Source organism: Martes martes (assembly GCF_963455335.1).
Source record: "Martes martes genome assembly, chromosome: 13".
Taxonomy (NCBI): Eukaryota; Metazoa; Chordata; class Mammalia; order Carnivora; family Mustelidae; genus Martes; species Martes martes.
In genome coordinates this window covers 74249677-74266107 of record NC_137901.1, presented here as the reverse complement: position 1 = coordinate 74266107, position 16431 = coordinate 74249677, and the positions used below count along the sequence as shown (strand labels likewise).

General features: G+C 51.5%; 1 protein-coding gene across 1 annotated transcript in view; it reads left to right on the top strand.

Annotated features, from left to right (window-relative positions):
- SGSM1 (small G protein signaling modulator 1) overlaps window positions 1-16431 on the top strand; it is a gene marked incomplete at both ends in the record, with an annotated part of 83938 nt that overhangs the window by 42541 nt on the left and 24966 nt on the right. The window contains 9 exon segments of the mRNA XM_080821626.1: window positions 280-404; window positions 3507-3574; window positions 4644-4807; window positions 5198-5330; window positions 9414-9415; window positions 9418-9556; window positions 11836-11974; window positions 14258-14322; window positions 16269-16414. Of these exon segments, the coding sequence (XP_080677752.1) occupies window positions 280-404; window positions 3507-3574; window positions 4644-4807; window positions 5198-5330; window positions 9414-9415; window positions 9418-9556; window positions 11836-11974; window positions 14258-14322; window positions 16269-16414 (981 nt within the window).

Below are 16431 nucleotides of genomic sequence, written 5' to 3'. Positions count from 1 at the left end.
CTCCTGGACCTTGGTTGAGGGGAGGAGGTGTGAGTATGAAAGTCGGGGAGGGAGCAAACAGTTTTCCTAGCTGGATCTACAGAACCCATCCTGAGGGGTTGGTTACAAACTGCTTTTCTTGGCATGGCCACCTGGAAGGAGGTTCAGGATCTTCCAAATGGCCATGGTCTTAGAGGGCATGACATAGCCTCTTGGTTCTAGTTATGCATCCTAAGTCAGATGGGCCAGGACCCACGATCGCTGTGACGCTTTGACCAAGCCTGCGCCCTCTCTCTGCAGAGGGATGATATGGAGGCTGTGCCAGGGTACCTGTCCCTGCACCAGACAGCTGACGTCATGACCTTGAAGTGGACGCCAAACCAGCTAATGAATGGGTCGATGGGGGACCTGGACTATGAGAAGAGGTAAGGTGCCGGGTCCCTCTCCAACCCTTCACACAGGGAAGTTTGTGCTCCGTCCATCGTGCCCTGCCCCGTCCCGCTGCTCAGTCTGGTTGTTGCAGCCACTTGGCCCAGCCTGCCTGCAGCGGTGGCCTTTTGGGTAGCTCATTGGGAGGATCTAGAAACCAGCAAGAAGAATATTAGGGCATGGGAGTTAGGCAAACCCTGGTCAAAACACCACCCAGTGGGAGAAATCTTAACAAAGATCTGGGAAGCCTGCCAATGGCAAATATTCCCCCATCTGCTGCCTCCCTTCCCATCACTCGGTCAAGAAGAAAAGCGGGAGGCCGTGGTTGGTGTGTATCTGGTCTGGGGCTGCGTCTCCCTGTAATACCCTGGGATCTGTAAGGCTCAGCAAAGGCTTTGGGGTCATGCTCTGAAGAAACTCAGAAACCAGGGATTCCCTGCTGCAATCCTCTGTCCCAGCACAATGAGGAAGGGCCCTAGAAGGAATACAGACAGAAGAAAGGCATTGTGCAGAGTGTGTCCGGCCTGATTATTTCAACTCAAGGAGTCCTGGCAGCTACATATATAAAATAAGGGCTCTTTTTACAGAACATAAGCAGAACACCCTTATTGTGTTCTGTTTTGTGTTAGGCTTCAGTGTGAGGAACCCCAGGCCTTGGTGTGATTGATGCTGTTCTCTAAGCTGGCCACTTCCTGTGCCTAGGTGGCCATCTGTCTTCAGAGACAGGCAATGGGAGGTACAGTCTGTTTTGGGCTGGGCCACATAACTCAACTCCAGCCAGATTCCAGGGTTCTGATCAAGAAACCCTCCCCGATGAACAGCGCAGGGCCGATGAGATGCCCCTGGCCCAGGACCTTGTTTCAGCCTATTCATCTTAAACCCCAGGCCTTCCCTGACTTGCCAGCCGAATTTGGATTACATGGAGCCCTGAATCTCCTGCATAGCGTTTATAAAATCGTGCTCACGTAATAAATCTGTGCCCACCCATATACCAGCTGTTACGTTCTAGACCTCATTTCTGTGAAGGCAAGGACTCTTCATGCTCACGTCTTCTCTCCAGCACCTGCCACCCATCAGTGCCCGGATAATCTCTGTGAAATGAAGCAGGGAAGTCAGGGGACCTGGATTCATTCATCAGATATTGACAGAGCACCTGTGATGTGGTAGGCCCTGGGCTAAATGAGAGAGAGCAGATGAAGAAAAGGAGAGGAAAACCTTTACCTTTTCAGAGCTTATCTTGTATTTACATTATACTGGAGGGAACAGGAATATGCGGGTAAATGCATAAATGTACTTTACAAAACCAAGTGTTTGCTCGGTCCTCATCCCCCTGGGTGACTTGGGGTATGTCTCTCTTTATTTCTGGGCCTCAGTTTCCCCCCTTCTATCAAATGAGGGGGCTGGGTAAGTGATCTCCCCAGAACTCTCGGTTCCCAAAGGGTTTACAGGAGCTCCCCATACACTGAAGTCTCTTCTGTCAAACATCACAGCCCGAAGGCCCTGTTCGTTGGTTGGACTTAAGCCCAGGGTAGTGTGGGCAGACAACTTTTAATGCTGTTTCAGAGAAACACTGAACCAGAGGATTGCCAAGCAACCCCTGCCACCCTCCAGCTCAGATCACTGGGGCCTCCATCTTTCTGCCTCACCTTTTCCTCTGTGAACAGGCACATCATAGACACATCAATATTTGGTTCCAGCGGAGTCTGCACTTTCAAGGTCATTACTGATGGGGCTGGAGACTTCCCCTGCCTGGGCTCTGAAACCCCCCATCTATCCTTGTTACTCCTGCCTGGAACCTGGAGCTCAGTGAAGGAGAAAAAGCCAGTGGGCAGAAACAGGGGGGTTAGCGTGTAGGAAATGGGAGCACCCAGGGGTTCTGGCGTCTCTTTGGGGACCAAGAGACGATGGAAAGAAGGGGGCGTGGTCCTCATCTGAGGATCTTCAGGACCCCTTCTCTTGTCCCCCCCACCAGTACCCTCTCTTATACGATGAGGGTCAGAGGTCCCCAGCTGGCTTTCCTAGTGTACACGAGGAAATATCACCCAAGAGTGATATTTGGGTGATATTTGGGTGGCTATTTGGGCTCTGGAGTCAGTGTGCACTTGGCTCAGACCTCAGCCCTGCCATGTGGAGAAGCAGCTGGAATTCCCCCCACAGCCACTTCACAGACCAGTTTGGGAGTTTCTTAGGACCTACCCTTACTATGTGACCCAGCAGTTCTACTTTAGGAAGCTGTTAAAACATGTAAAATGAAAACAGAAGCTCAGTTCTTGCTCGTTCCGAGTTGAGTGATCTTGAACAGTCAGCTTCCCCTTCCCGAGCCTCAGTTTGTTCATCTGCTATAAAATGGGGATGTGGTAATGGAAGCTTGGAATAGGCATACAGGAGAGTCAGTGAGAAAATGCAGGTAGAGCCCTTAGCTGGGAGGCTGGAACCTGGAGGCTGTTTGTGTCAAGTTACACAGCTCCAAAGGGACTGTGGCCACAGCTCCTCCTTGCTGGTGTCTGGTGGTAGTTGGAGAGTTGCTCTGTTTACTGGGTGCCCTAGGGCAGCCATAGCTCTGAATATTGTTCTCTGAGCATCTTGCAGAAGTGAGCAAAACCCAGTCGCTGTCCAGTTCAGCACCTCTCGGGGAGACAGGAGAAAACAAACCATTGCAACCCTAGGAGATGGGCACGATGCGGGAGTCTGGGGAAGGATCTCCTGGCTAAGACTCACATGCAAGGGGCTCTGTAGAGGCTGCTACTCTGAAAACCCCTGTGTGCTTGGCGGCCCTCTGAGAACGTTCAGTCCATGGGCCCTGGGAAGGCTGACTCTGGTACAGACCAGAGCAGCAAGGTCCCTTAGAGAGCTTCTCTTCCAACTTCCTCGTGTTGCAGCTAGGGAAACTGAGGCCCAGAGAGAAGGGACTGATTCAGTGTAGTTGGTGGAAGTGGGATTTGAAGTCTGACAAACAGATGTTGGGGACTGGTGGGTCTAGTGGCCCACCAGTGAGAAGGGTGCAGAAGCCCATGAGTGTGGTCTTCTGGCCTTCTGGTCCCTTTGCCACGACGAGGTGAGCAGGCACCCTGTGGACCTAACCATCCCTCCACTTCTAGCGTCTACTGGGACTATGCCATGACTATCCGCCTAGAGGAGATTGTGTATCTGCACTGCCACCAGCAAGGTAGGGACCGTGGGGGGAGCACGAGGCCGGGGTGTTCCTCCTGCCTCCCCTGCCTGGCCCCACATCCTTATTACCGGTGTAGCCTCAAACAAGTGAATTCTCCTCACTGAGCCTCAGTTTCCCCATCTATGAAATGGAAACACAGCAGCACCTTCTCTTGGCCTTGTTGTGAACATCCTATGATGAATGATAAGGGTTCAGCATCCAACCCATGGTGTTAGTGACTAACACCTACTGAGCTCTTGTGATGTGCCAGACAGGGCTCTAAACAGCTTAGCACAAAGTCACACAGCCTGGAAGCTCCAGAGTTTGGACTTGAAATCAGGTCTTTGTCATTCCAAAGCCGGAGCTCTGAAGATCCAGGATTAATGACTAGAGTTCTCCTTTAAAGTTCAGAGAAGGTACATTCAGAACAAGCAGGCCATCCTGCTGTAGGAAGCTAGGGATCTGTGTCCCACCAAGACAAGAAACATTAAGCTTATTGAGTGAGAGAGACATGGGTTCAGATGCAGGCCCTACTGTGCATCCCTGGACAAAGTACATAGCCTCTCTGAGCCTTGGTTCCATTATTTGTAAAATAGACCATAATAGATAGACTTCATAGGTCTATTTTGAGTATTCAGAATACTCAGAAGACACTGCCTTTAACGTGCTGTGCTTACATACAGTAAGTGCTCAGTACGTGCTAGCAAGTGAAATACTGCCTTGAGAAGGAAAAGACCTGAAAGGCCCCATACAAAAATAGGTCAGGTTGATTCATAGAGGGTGCTTGAGGAACATCGGATGTTTGGGGGCACCCTTCAGTGGGTGACTTCACAGAGGCCAGCCATACTGTTCTGGACCATGTCCTATACCACCCAGTCAGTGACCCTAGCAGGTGGGATTTAAGAGGCCCAGTGGAGGTTAAAAACTGCTCCTGACCTTCTGCCCAGGCCTTTCCCAGAGCCTTGGAGCAGGTCCCTGGGACTGGCTTGGCATGCCTGGGGAGGTGTGTGTGCCGGGAGTGCCCCATCCCCATGCCTCATAGTGACTTCCCACCGGGTCTCCTCTGGCTGGGTCGTGGTGGCAGTGGACAGCGGCGGGACAGTGGTGCTGGTCAGCCAGGATGGGATCCAGAGGCCGCCCTTCCGCTTCCCCAAGGGAGGACACCTCCTACAGTTCCTCTCGTGCCTGGAAAATGGGCTGCTCCCTCATGGGCAGCTGGACCCTCCACTCTGGTCTCAGCGGGGAAAGGTGAGTGATCCCAGGGGCCCCAGGGAGGCTGGAGTGGGGGTCAGCTGTGGGGAGTGGTCATCTTTTTGAGAGAGAGAGGGGAGCATGAGCTCGTGCACAAGCAGGGTGGGAAAGGGGTGGGTGAGCAGGAGAATCCCAAGCAGGTTCATGCCCGGTGTGGAGCCTGAAAATTGGGGCTCAGTCTCACAGCTCTGAGATCATGACCTGAACCGAAATCAAGAGTCAGATGCTTAACTGACTGAGCCACCCAGGTGCCTGGGGCAGTGGTCATTCTTGCCCGTGGATCCTTACATGGCTCTGTGGGCACATATCCCACTGAAACCCTCAGGATGTACAGATTGTGGGGACAGGTGTATCCCAAGAACTGTGCAATGGGACACATTCTTTCAGGGCAAAGTATTTCCCAAGCTGCGCAAGCGAAGCCCTCAGAGTTCCGCCGAGTCCACGTCTTCAGACAAGGAAGATGATGAGGCCACAGATTACGTGTTCAGGATCATTTACCCTGGCATGCAGTCTGAATTTGGTAAGCTGACCCATCTCTGGGCTCCCCGGATCCACCAGTTAGCGGATCATGCGAAGGATTCCAGGTGTTTGGGATAAGAAGACCAGTCTGGACTGGTCTGGACTCTCGGGTCAGCAGGGGTTGGGGGGCACCTGAAACCAGGGAGTTAGTATCTCGGTTTCTCCCCAAATGAGAACCATAGGCTACTTAGCTTAATAATAAAGATGCACCTGCCCAGGAGATGGCCTGGGGTAGTGGCCGTGGGCTCTGGAATCCTGGTTGAACTGGGGCAAGTCTCTTCACCCCCTGTGTCTTGGTTTCCCCATATGCAAAATGGGGATGTTCACAGCACCTGGGACATAGGGCCCTTGTGGGGATTACATGAGATAAGACTCTTGGCACAGACCATGTACATTATAGCCGCTGTTACAGGGTTGTTCTTTTACTTCAATACCTTGTCAGGATTCAATGAGATAAAGAGGTGACCAATATAAAGTCTGTAGAATAAAGTTCCACACACAGTAGGCCCTCGAGAAACGACAGTGAAAACAGCAGAGGGGAAGCGAAGCAGGGGGAGCTGGCACCTGGGACACTAATGTATGTCCAGTGCATTGCATGGCAGCTCGCCTGGTGCCAATGCTTGGTTCACACAGACTGTTACTGTCAAGGTCATCATCGCCACGGGGTTATCATGAGGGTTACATGAGCTAATAGTTGAGAAGTTCTTCGAAAGAGGCCTGGCATTTATGAAGCATCCCATGGATGTCTGTTCAACAACTCGATATTAAGCTGTAGGTTCCTTTTGTCCACCCCATTTTATTTAACCTTTGGTGGCCCTTTTGTTGCGTCTGAGGGATAATGACTCTGAGCCTCCCCTTGCTTTACTGACTACAGCTGGGCCATGAGAGGCTCTCTGGAAAGCAGATGTCCTCCTGGCAAGGGATGGATAACCATGCCAGGCCTCATGTTTCTGCATCAGCGAGAGTCCAAGAGTATCCTGAAGTATTCATCACTACATCTCTTCCTACCCAGGAGCAGGGTCTGGAACCCTCCCAGCCTGTTGGGAGGACCATGAGTCTTACGGTCCCACCAGAGAGCTGATTGATCAGAGGAGCTCGATGCCTTGGGCCTGCCTTCCCAGGAAACTCTCTGCACAGGGGCTCATCTAACAAACAATGTGTAGGCACCTGCTGGGAGCCAGGCTGGGTGCTGGGTGTCTTTCTCACTTGGGGGCGGTCCATGTTAGTGTGTTGTGGTTCCGCGTGTGTCAGCAGAAGAGACACTGGCTGTGCCTACCCACACCCCTCTGTGCCTGCCACTCTGCAGCCAGCCCCCATCCTAGAGTGCCTTCTGCCCATGGCGGCGGGTGGGGGAGGGTAGAAGTGTCAGGGAGTCAGAGCCTCACTGGAGCAACCCTCAGCCAAGGATGGGCAGGAGTCGGTGTCTCAATGTCCTGGCTCCCTCGTGCCCCACCCCCCAGCAAGAAAGCCCTGGCCTGTGTGTTCTACACATCTCCCAGAGACCCTCTCCCCTCCGCTGGGAGATCAAGCACCAGTTGCCCATGGTGGTGACCCACGTGGTAACCCTTGGCAGAACCTACTCGTGTCGCTTCACCTCTCTCCTACCCATGTTTCTTGGAAACATCTCCCAGATATGCTTCTGGGACTTGAATTCTTGTCTGCCCCTGGGGAAACCCCAGTGGACTCAGTTTAACTAGAACAAAGCTTCTCAACGGTAGCACCACTGACATTTTAGATGGAATAATTCTTGGTGGTTGTTGGGAAGGGGCACTATGGGCCTTGTAGGATATCAGGCAGCATCCCTGTCATCCCCTCGGCCCCCAACTAACCACCATCTGCCCACATCCCACCACCAAGTGGGGACAACCAGAAATGTCTCCAGGCGCTGCTGGGTTCCCACTGGGAGCAGAATCGCCCTCTGTTGAGAAAAGCACACATCCCTGCACTCACCTGTGCCCCTTCAGTGTGGCCAAGTGACTTGCCCTCTGCGGGCCTCGTTTCCTTCTCTGTAGAATAGTGAGGACAGCCCCATTCTGTTCCCATACAGGATCCTATTCTGAGGAGTTAGTGTCAGACACCTAACTTGAAATGCTTGACAGACGCTCCGTCAGTAATACTGGGTACTGTGTGCCAAGCCTGCCTTTGTCCCTCCAATGTTGTAACTAATTTAATCCTCACCACAGTCTTCCTAGGCAGGTACCAGTGTCCTCAGCAACCTCTGTTTTTCAGAAGAGGAAACGGAGGCACAGAAAGGTTGAGAAACTGGTCCAGAGAGGCACAGCTAATCCTTGGCACGGTTGGAATTTAAGCCCAGGTGCCCTGGCTCCAGAGCTTGCAGATTGTTTTGACAGATTGTGGTCTCACCCGTTTCCTCCCCAAGTTCAGATTCAGCCCACATGGCAATGGCGCCCCATCCTTGGTTGATTTTCTCCAGGGGCCTGAGCCTCACAGAGCTAACACAAACAATCATGCATGGTTTTCATCTTTGAGAGCAAGAAAGTCCTTCCTGAAGAAGTGTCCAAGTCAGAAATGGGCAAACTCCCTCCTGTGGTCCAAATTCAGCCCACTGCCTGTTTTTGTAAATAAAGTTTTATTGGAACACAGCCACGCCCACTCCTAGCCATATTGTGTGTGGCTGCTTTCACACCCCAGCAGTGGAGTGGGATTGTTGTGACAGAGACCGTATGGCCCACAAAGCCAAAAATATTTACTATCTATCTGGCCCTTCATAGAAAAAGTTTGTGGATGCCTGCGGTAAGGAATAAGAGAGGAGTTTGGGCCTATGGGAGGGGTGATGTGGCCATAAATGGTTCTAAACCCCCTCTCAGTATCTTCGTGCCTCCATCTCCAACACCTGGTCCTTGGACACAGAGGAGGCAGAGACAAGTTCTGAAACGTGGAGTCAGGTTCAGAGTCAGAGGAGGGCATTTCCAGACTCCCGTGTTGCTGGGACTGTCTGTACCATCTGGCGTGGTAGGCGTGAGCCGCATGCAACTCCCAAGCACTTGAAATGCAGCGAATTTGAATGGAGATGTGCCCTAAGTGCGAAAGACACTCACATTCTGAAGACTTTGGAGGAAAACCAGAAAAAAATGCAAAATATCTTACCAGTCATTTTATACTGACTCTCAGTTAAAATGGTCACATTAGGGATATACGGGGTTAAACAGAATATATTGCTGAAATTTATTTCATCTGTTTCCCTTCCTCCTTTTCGTGTGGCTACAGGAAACTTCTAAATTAAGCATGTGGCTCAGGGTGGATTCCTATTGAACAGAGATGGTCTAGGGCAGGGCTGACATACTGGACTGAATAATGATGTGTTTGGTGGGGGTGGGGTGTCTTGTGTTTGGCTTCTACCCACTGGATAGATGCCAGTAGCATCTACCAAATTCTCAGGTTGTGACAATAAAAAATGTCTCCAGACATTGCCAAAAGCCCTTGAGGGGACAGAATTGCCCCCATTGAGAACTGCCTAGATAGAGCATGGATAATATGGGGGGAGGCGGATATCAGTCAGAAGAGTATGAATAGGGTCTTGGGGTCTGATGCCCTGGGTCAGAATCCCATCTCCACTCTTTGTTCCCTGGGTGGTCTTAGGCATGATGCTTACATCTGTGCCTCAGTTCCCAACTCTGGAAAACAGGATAATAATACTGCTCTCAGTAGGTGATAGCTGTCATTAGTGGAAAGAGAAGCAGGACCTCAGTGAGAAAAGGCTCTTAATGCCAGTTACCACCTGCTAGGGCTGTGGGTGGTTAAGCACTGTTGTCCTTCTGAGCCTCAATTTCCACTTCTGCAGAATGGGAGAAGAGATGGATCCCTGACGGGGTCACTAAGGATGAGAAAGCAAGCCTGTGCCCACACAGCAGGCAGCACATAGTAGGGCATTTTACAAACATCAGCATTCTTTCTTCCTTGATGCCAACACAGTACATGGGAGCTGTGCAGAGCCGGGCAGGGAAGAGGTAAAGCCCCGAAGGGTGGGTTCTTTGGCTGTTTCTGTGTTCTGCCCACCTCAGACATTTCATTTCACTGGTGCTTTTTGTTTTGTGTCTCAAGTTGCTCCTGATCCCCTGGGCAGCACTGCCCCTGATTCCGTGAGACCCGCCTGGATGGTGGTTCCTGCCGGCCGGTCCATGCTGGTGGTGGCCAGGGGCAGTCAGTGGGCACGAACCAGATGGGATGCCGCCTTCCCCAGGCCGGTCCTGAAGCAGCAGCCCCCCAGTAACGTCAGGGCACCTTCCACACCTGGGGCTGGGTGCTGGCCACCTCTGCCATGTTGTCATTTGAGTCTTGGTCCCCAGGGCAAGGGAAGCAGGAGCCATACGGATGCCCTCATGCTGTCCAGCCTCCACGTGGCAGAATGCTGCTAAGAGTGTTGTGGGATCTGTAGGGAAGGGGTCCACTGGTGATGCCGGCAGAGTGTGAGGAGCCGGGGCCGAGGCATACGGGCCACACCTTGCTGAAACTGATCCGTGCTTCCCTGAGATTGGTGGAAACCTGGGGATGCTTTTCTAGAACATTTTACAGGGGCTCACTGGTCTTTTGTAGTCAGCTCATCAGTGAGTCAGCTTGGGGAGGATATTTCTGCACTATCCTGGGTAGGGCTGGGCCCTGTCTGCTCCTGAGCTCAGATAACAGGTGGCTCTAGGTCCATAACTCCCCCCTTGCAGCCTGAGAGAAGAGGCCAAGATTACCCATTATCCTTGGAAGGCATGGCCTGTGGGGCAGATGGACACCCTTCTCAGTCTCCTAGGTCAGAGCTTGGCAAACTAGGGCCCACGGGCCAGAGCCAGCCTCATTCAGTGTGACCCATGAGCTAAGAATGGTTTTTACATTTTTTTAATGATTGAAAAAAAATCAAAAGAATCGTGATATTTGTGACCTGTGAAAAATGATATGAAAGTCAGATTTCAGTGTCCCTAAGTAAAGTTTTTTTTTTTTTTAAGATTTTATATATTCGATAGAGACACAGCAAGAGAGGGAACACAAGCAGGGGGAGTAGGAGAGGGAGAAGCAGGCTTCTCACTGAGCTGGGAGCCTGATGCAGGGCTCAATCCCAGGACCCTGGGATCACGACCCAAGCCGAAGGAAGATGCTTAATGACTGAGCCACCCAGGCACCCCCATAAATAAAGTTTTTTTTTTAAAGATTTTATTTATTTATTTGACAGACAGAGATCACAAGAGAGGCAGGCAGAGAAAGAGGGGGAAGCAGGCTCCCCACTGAGCAGAGAGCCCAATGCGGGGTTCGATCCCAGGACCCCGAGATCATGACCTGAGCTGAGGGCAGAGGCCCAACCCACTGAGCCACCAATAAATAAAGTTTTATTGGAACCTAGCCATGCTCACGTGTTTTCATCTTGTGGATGGCTGTTTTGCACAATGACGGCAAAGTTGAGTGGTTGTGATTGTGGCCCAAGGGTTCACAAACCCTAAAATGTTTACTGTCTGGCCCTTGATGGAAAATTGCCTACTGAGCCCTGTCCTAGAAAAAATATAGTCTTTGCACCTGTCTGGAACTGCCAAGAGGTCAGGATGTTAATGATAGAAATTATAGTGTGTGAGTCACCATTGTGTTTGCCATGCAGCTGTGGAGACATGGTGATTTCCATGGAGCTGGAAGAGAAGGCAGTGAGGGAAACTCTGAGTGCTGTATCCTGGGAGCCCATGATCAGGAACACCAATATCCATGTTAGGAGATCAGTTATGCCCTCTTGGTTCTTGAACGTGGCTGCTGTTATCAAAATTGTCTTTTTATATACGGACTTAAAGGCTCTATCTCCAGAAGGTTAAAGTTCAGTAGGTCAGGGGTGGGATACAGGCATATGGCTTTTTAATAAGCCCCTCATGATTCTGGGTGGGGGTCACCCACCCGTTTGAGACCCATTGATAGAACAGCTGTATGGCTCAGGATGATGGGCAATGCAGGTGGGCTCATCCCCAGGAACTCTCCTGGGTCCCTTGCCCTTGGGAGCCCTGCCTCATCTGTTGAGTTAGGCTCCCTTCTGTCTCTCTACTAGATACTCTCACTCCCAGAGAGTCTATCTCTGGGGACTTGGGACCATTATCCTTCCCCAGAAGCCCCCATCAGGCTCCTCTCCCTTCTTGTCAGCCTCTTGTGAGGACACTTGAATGACAACATGGTGAGGCTTGACTTCCTGTTCTGGTACTGGGTCTGTTTTCTTGGGTCTTATCTCCCTTTCTCTCTATTTTTCCCCCCACACCCCACTTCTTCCTCTCTCTTCAGCTATCTTCAGCTCTGCCTGTCTGCAGGCAGACAGGTCTCAGGCCCCAGGTCTTGGTGGTAGCTTTCACTGAATCAGGTGGGCTCATAGGTCTGGGTCAGATAATGATTGGGGTTGCTGTCTCTGACTGTCAAATTCAGGGTCTTTCCCTGTCCCTGTGCTGGCCTAGAGGTGAGCTGCTTGCTTTGGGCTGAGGCTTCTGTGACCCACATAGGCCTAACCGGATCTCTTGCTCCATGCCTCCTGTCCACCATAGTCCCCCAGGACCTAATGGATGTCTCCGTGAGCAACCTACCGCCCCTATGGCAACCCAGCCCCCGGAAATCCTCCTGCTCGTCCTGCTCACAGAGTGGCTTGGTCGACGGCGGCTCATCCAGTGGCTGCAACCATGAGAGGTATGAGGGCCTTAATCTGTGAGTGGAAGTTATGGAGGGATTTGCCAAAGATTTGTAGATGCCCATTCCTTGCCTAGCACTGAATTCAGAGGAGGAACATAAGTTATAGAATCGTCGAGGTCTGGGTTAAACCCTAGCCTTGTGAAGTCCTAGCTGTCTTTGCTTCCTTCCATGTATCAATCAGGAGAACTAAGGTTATGTTGCAGTAACAAATAGTCCTGAAATCTCAGTCACTCAGTAGGACAAAGGATAATTTATCATGCATACCATGTGTCTCTCATGGGTCAGCTGGGGGCTCTGCTTGGGGCACATTAAAGGGCCTGGCTGATGGAGCCAAACCGTCTAGAATATTCCCAGTCCCAGTGACAGAGCGAAAGGAGGCTCTGGGGCACCTGGACAACAATGAAAGGCTCCACCTTGGATGCAGGACATGCTCTCTCTGCTCATGCCTCATTGACCCCATCCACAGCAGGCCAGGAAGCATAGTCCTTTCATGCTCCTGGAAGGCAGAAACTAGAAATACTACTCACTGCCAACCACACATGCCTCAGTTTGCTCCTCCACCGAATGGGGATACAAATGCTTGCTTTGTATAGCTATCGTAAGGACAAATCAGATACTGGTCTAACGTGGCCAGTATGTGGTACCCAGTGCCTGGCAATGTTCAGTAAGTAACGCTTCTTATTTTATTGGATAAAGTTTGATCCCCAGATCATCTGTGTCCTGGCCCATAGATCTCATGTGTCTTCAGGGCTTCCCAGTGCAACAATGAGACTGGTCTTGATTCCCAGCTGACCCCGCCTGGCCTGCCTGGGGAGAATTGGAATCCCTTTTTCCATGCTGGGCCTCTGGCCCAGTGGGTGGTCCAGTCTTCAGCCATAGGAGCTCAAAGGGTGGGAGCTGGCATCACATTTTTGCAGTCATCTAAGGTCTGGCTTTCAGCACATGGTCCAAAAGCAGAATCTGCATTTAACTTGATCCTAAGCTTGTGTGCGCAATGTCAGTTTGAGAAGCACTCCTGTAACCAGAGTCTCTCCCGTTTGTGTGCTTCAGAACTACCAGGGGGAGGTGACACTGCTTCTGAGACAACTTCCATAGAGGTCCTGATCCAGTAGGTGTGTGTGGGGCCCAGGAATCCACATGTTGGAGAAATGCCAAGTGATTTTTGGGCTGTGGTCCAGGGGGCATTGAAAAACGCCATTCTAACCTAGTGTCCCCGTTTGTGGCATCTGCTTACATACCTGGAGTGATGGGGAGCTCACCCTCTTTCACATAGCCAAGTCTGTTGTGGGACGGCTGTGTGTGTGATGCTGTTCTTGGGTAAACTGACCAACACTGAGCCCCACCAACCTGAGGGCACGATGAGGGTAATTTTCATGTTTAATGGTTCCATGTATGTAACTGGAGCACTTTAGCCACGCCTCCTTCCTGTCTTTCTCAATTTTCCTGGGTATCCCCAGGATGTCCTGAGAAAAAATATGCGGATATTCCTCCATTCTGTTCTCTGCAAGGATGCACAACACCACCATCAGCAGTCCTTGATTTCCCCACTAGTGCTGGGGCCTTACTCCTCTCTTCTCTTTCAGCCAGCTGCACCCCACCCCCCCAAATTCCCATGCAAGGAGAAGCTCTGAGGCATCACCTACTCTACAGTCAACCAGACTCTGAGTACTGGTCTGGCTCAGTTTGGTTTAGCTGGGTCACTTCAGAGGTCAGAGCTCTTTGGGCAAGTGACAGAAACCCACTTCAGACTGGGTCACATACCAAAGAAAATCTTGACAGAACTAAGGAGTGTGGAAGTGCAGTGACTTCAGACATGGTTCGCTCCAGATGCTCCTATGCTCTCATTCTCAGGCAGGCCCTCCCTATGCAGGGGCAGAAATGGATCCCAGCAGCCACTGCCCTACATCCCTCTGGCTTAGGGACTCGAGCAGAGAATAGTGTGAATTTCTCTGTAGTTCTGACAAAATGAGTTTGGGGTTCATTGTCCTTGGCTCAGATTGGATCACATGACCACCTCTTACCCAGTGCCTGTGACTCCAGCCTGAGTCCTGTACTAGGTCAAATCAGCTCCATCCAAACCCCAAAGAGTTGGAGAGAGAGAGACCCCAAAGCTAACAGGAGGAGTGGCGGTATGGCCACTGTGGTAAAAACCACAGTCCTCCCAGAGTCCTCTTGCCTGGCTGGTTTTAATCTGCCCCTTGCAGGTAATGAACTGTGCTCCTCCAGGAAACCTAGGCTCTGTGTGGTCTTTTCTACGTGTCCTCTCTTCCTCCACCGCAGGGCCCCGCTGAAGCTCCTCTGTGACAACATGAAGTACCAGATCCTTTCCAGAGCCTTCTATGGATGTGCGTATCGGCCTCATTTGCCATTGTGGTGTATGGGCACATTTCTCAAATGCCTGTTGTATGGCATCAGCATCAAGGGAAGGAGCCTGGCTCTGGCACCTGAACCCCAGCTCCCCAGTTCCTAGATGTGTCTAGATTAGTGAAGCTATGCAGACATCTTAGAGTCTGAACCTCCTCAAGCAGAGACTGGCATAAATTTTATCTCTGGGCTCTAAGAGAGGGCAGCCAACCATGGGGCTCCTCGGGGGAGGGGTTTGGTTAGTCACCACGGCATCCCAGTGCCTGCCTTAGAGGGTTTGTTCTCAGAATGAAATGAGAAGCATGAATAAAGCCCCTAGCAGCTGGCATTACCTGTCATAGGTGCTCAGAGTCAGTTCCCCTCACCTGTGGGCAGAAGTAGAAGAGTAAAGAAAAGTTAAAAATTAAAACTTAAACACAGGTATTCTGGTTATTTCCATTTAACACATGAGGAAACGAAGGCACAAAGAGGCAAAGTGACTTGTCCAAGGTCGCACAGCTAATACAGGACAGAGCTGGGACTCAAACCCAGGCCTGCCTGACCACAAAGCTGGTTTGTTTTTGTTTTGTTTTGTTTTGTTTTTACTCTGCTGTGTTCATTCTTAGCACATTTTATTTTCTCAGCCTCCCAGCCTAAATGGGGAAGAGAAAACCCGTGTGTTGTCAGGGATTCTAGAAAAGTGTTGCTATATCCTGCATGGGCCTGGAGAACAGCAGTGCCAGCCATGTGCCCAAGCCCCTGGAGGGGCAGCGAGAGTGTGAGCTCCCAAAATCAAGGTTTTTGCCTGTTCTGTTTTCATCGATCCCTGGTGCCTAATGCAAGTCCTGGCATGGAGCAGGTCCTGGACAAGTATTTATGGGACCCAGATAGAAGGGCTTCATGGAGGAGGGGCTGGGGGTCCAGATGCATCTCGAACAGTGTTACACATTCAATGGCTCATCCCTGATGGGGGTTGAGAGCCCAGGTTCTGGCGCTATGCAGCTTGGATTCCAATCCCAACTCCGCACTTCCTAGCATTATGATCCAGCCAAGAGACAGAAAAAGTCTGTGCCTCGGTTTCCCCATGTATAAGATGGAGAATGTAGGAGTACCTGTTCCATATGTCATGAGAATTTAGTGAGTTAAGGATGTGAGCTCTGGGCAGTTCCCTGGCATGTAGCATGTGCTTGTATAAGTGTTAGCCATTTCCTCCTCTTCCCCTTTTCTCTCCTCTCCGTCCTTCCCCTCCTTTTCCTCTTCTCCCTCCTCCTCCTCATTGCTGGTAGGGCCAGTCCTCAGGCTCCAGATGGCCCAGGGTCCTCTCTGGGAGTTAATAAGGGAGAGCCAGAGGGAGGGGGCACAGAGCAAACACAGGCCGGCGTTTGCTGAGGGCCTCCTGTGTACCAGGCACTGTGCCTTCCGGGTGCCCAGGGCATAGTAGGTGAAGGGCAGCAGGTTGGTGGCCTGTAAGAGTGCAGAACCATCTTTGAAAGCAAATCAGGTGCATCTCTCAGGGCCTTCTTTATCTGGCTGCACTTTGAAAAAGAGTCTCCACCTCTGCCGTTCTCCTTCTCTCCTGGGATGGATTGGAAGCACCCAGAGGCACTGTGAGCCTGTGGGATCACTTCCTGCCTCCTTCCTGCTGCCCCTTCCCTGCCTCCTGCCCGTGGCTTAAATGCCTTGGCTTCCGGGTAATGCCTTGGCTTCCTGGCCCAGGCTGAGGAAGATGATCAGATGTCCCCAGGCTCATACAACTGTTAAGCAGTCAAGCCAGCAAGGGCTTTTGCCCCTCAGAGCTTCTTGCTTGTCTGGAAGAGAAGGATGATGGGACTTTCTAGGTCACAAGGGTTCACAAGGTTTGTGGGCGAGGCAGTGCTTTGAGATCCATGAGATAAGGCAAGGTGGGTTGGATGGTAGATGATGGCACTCTCCCTCCCTCCCTCACTAGGGCTTGCCTACTGCAGACACCTGTCCACTGTGAGGACCCACCTGTCAGCCCTGGTCAATCACATGATTGTGTCTCCGGATTCGCCCTGCGATGCTGGGTGCGGGCTGACGGCCAGGATCTGGAAGCAGTACCTTCAGGACAGCACGGTAAGGCTTGGCCTGGC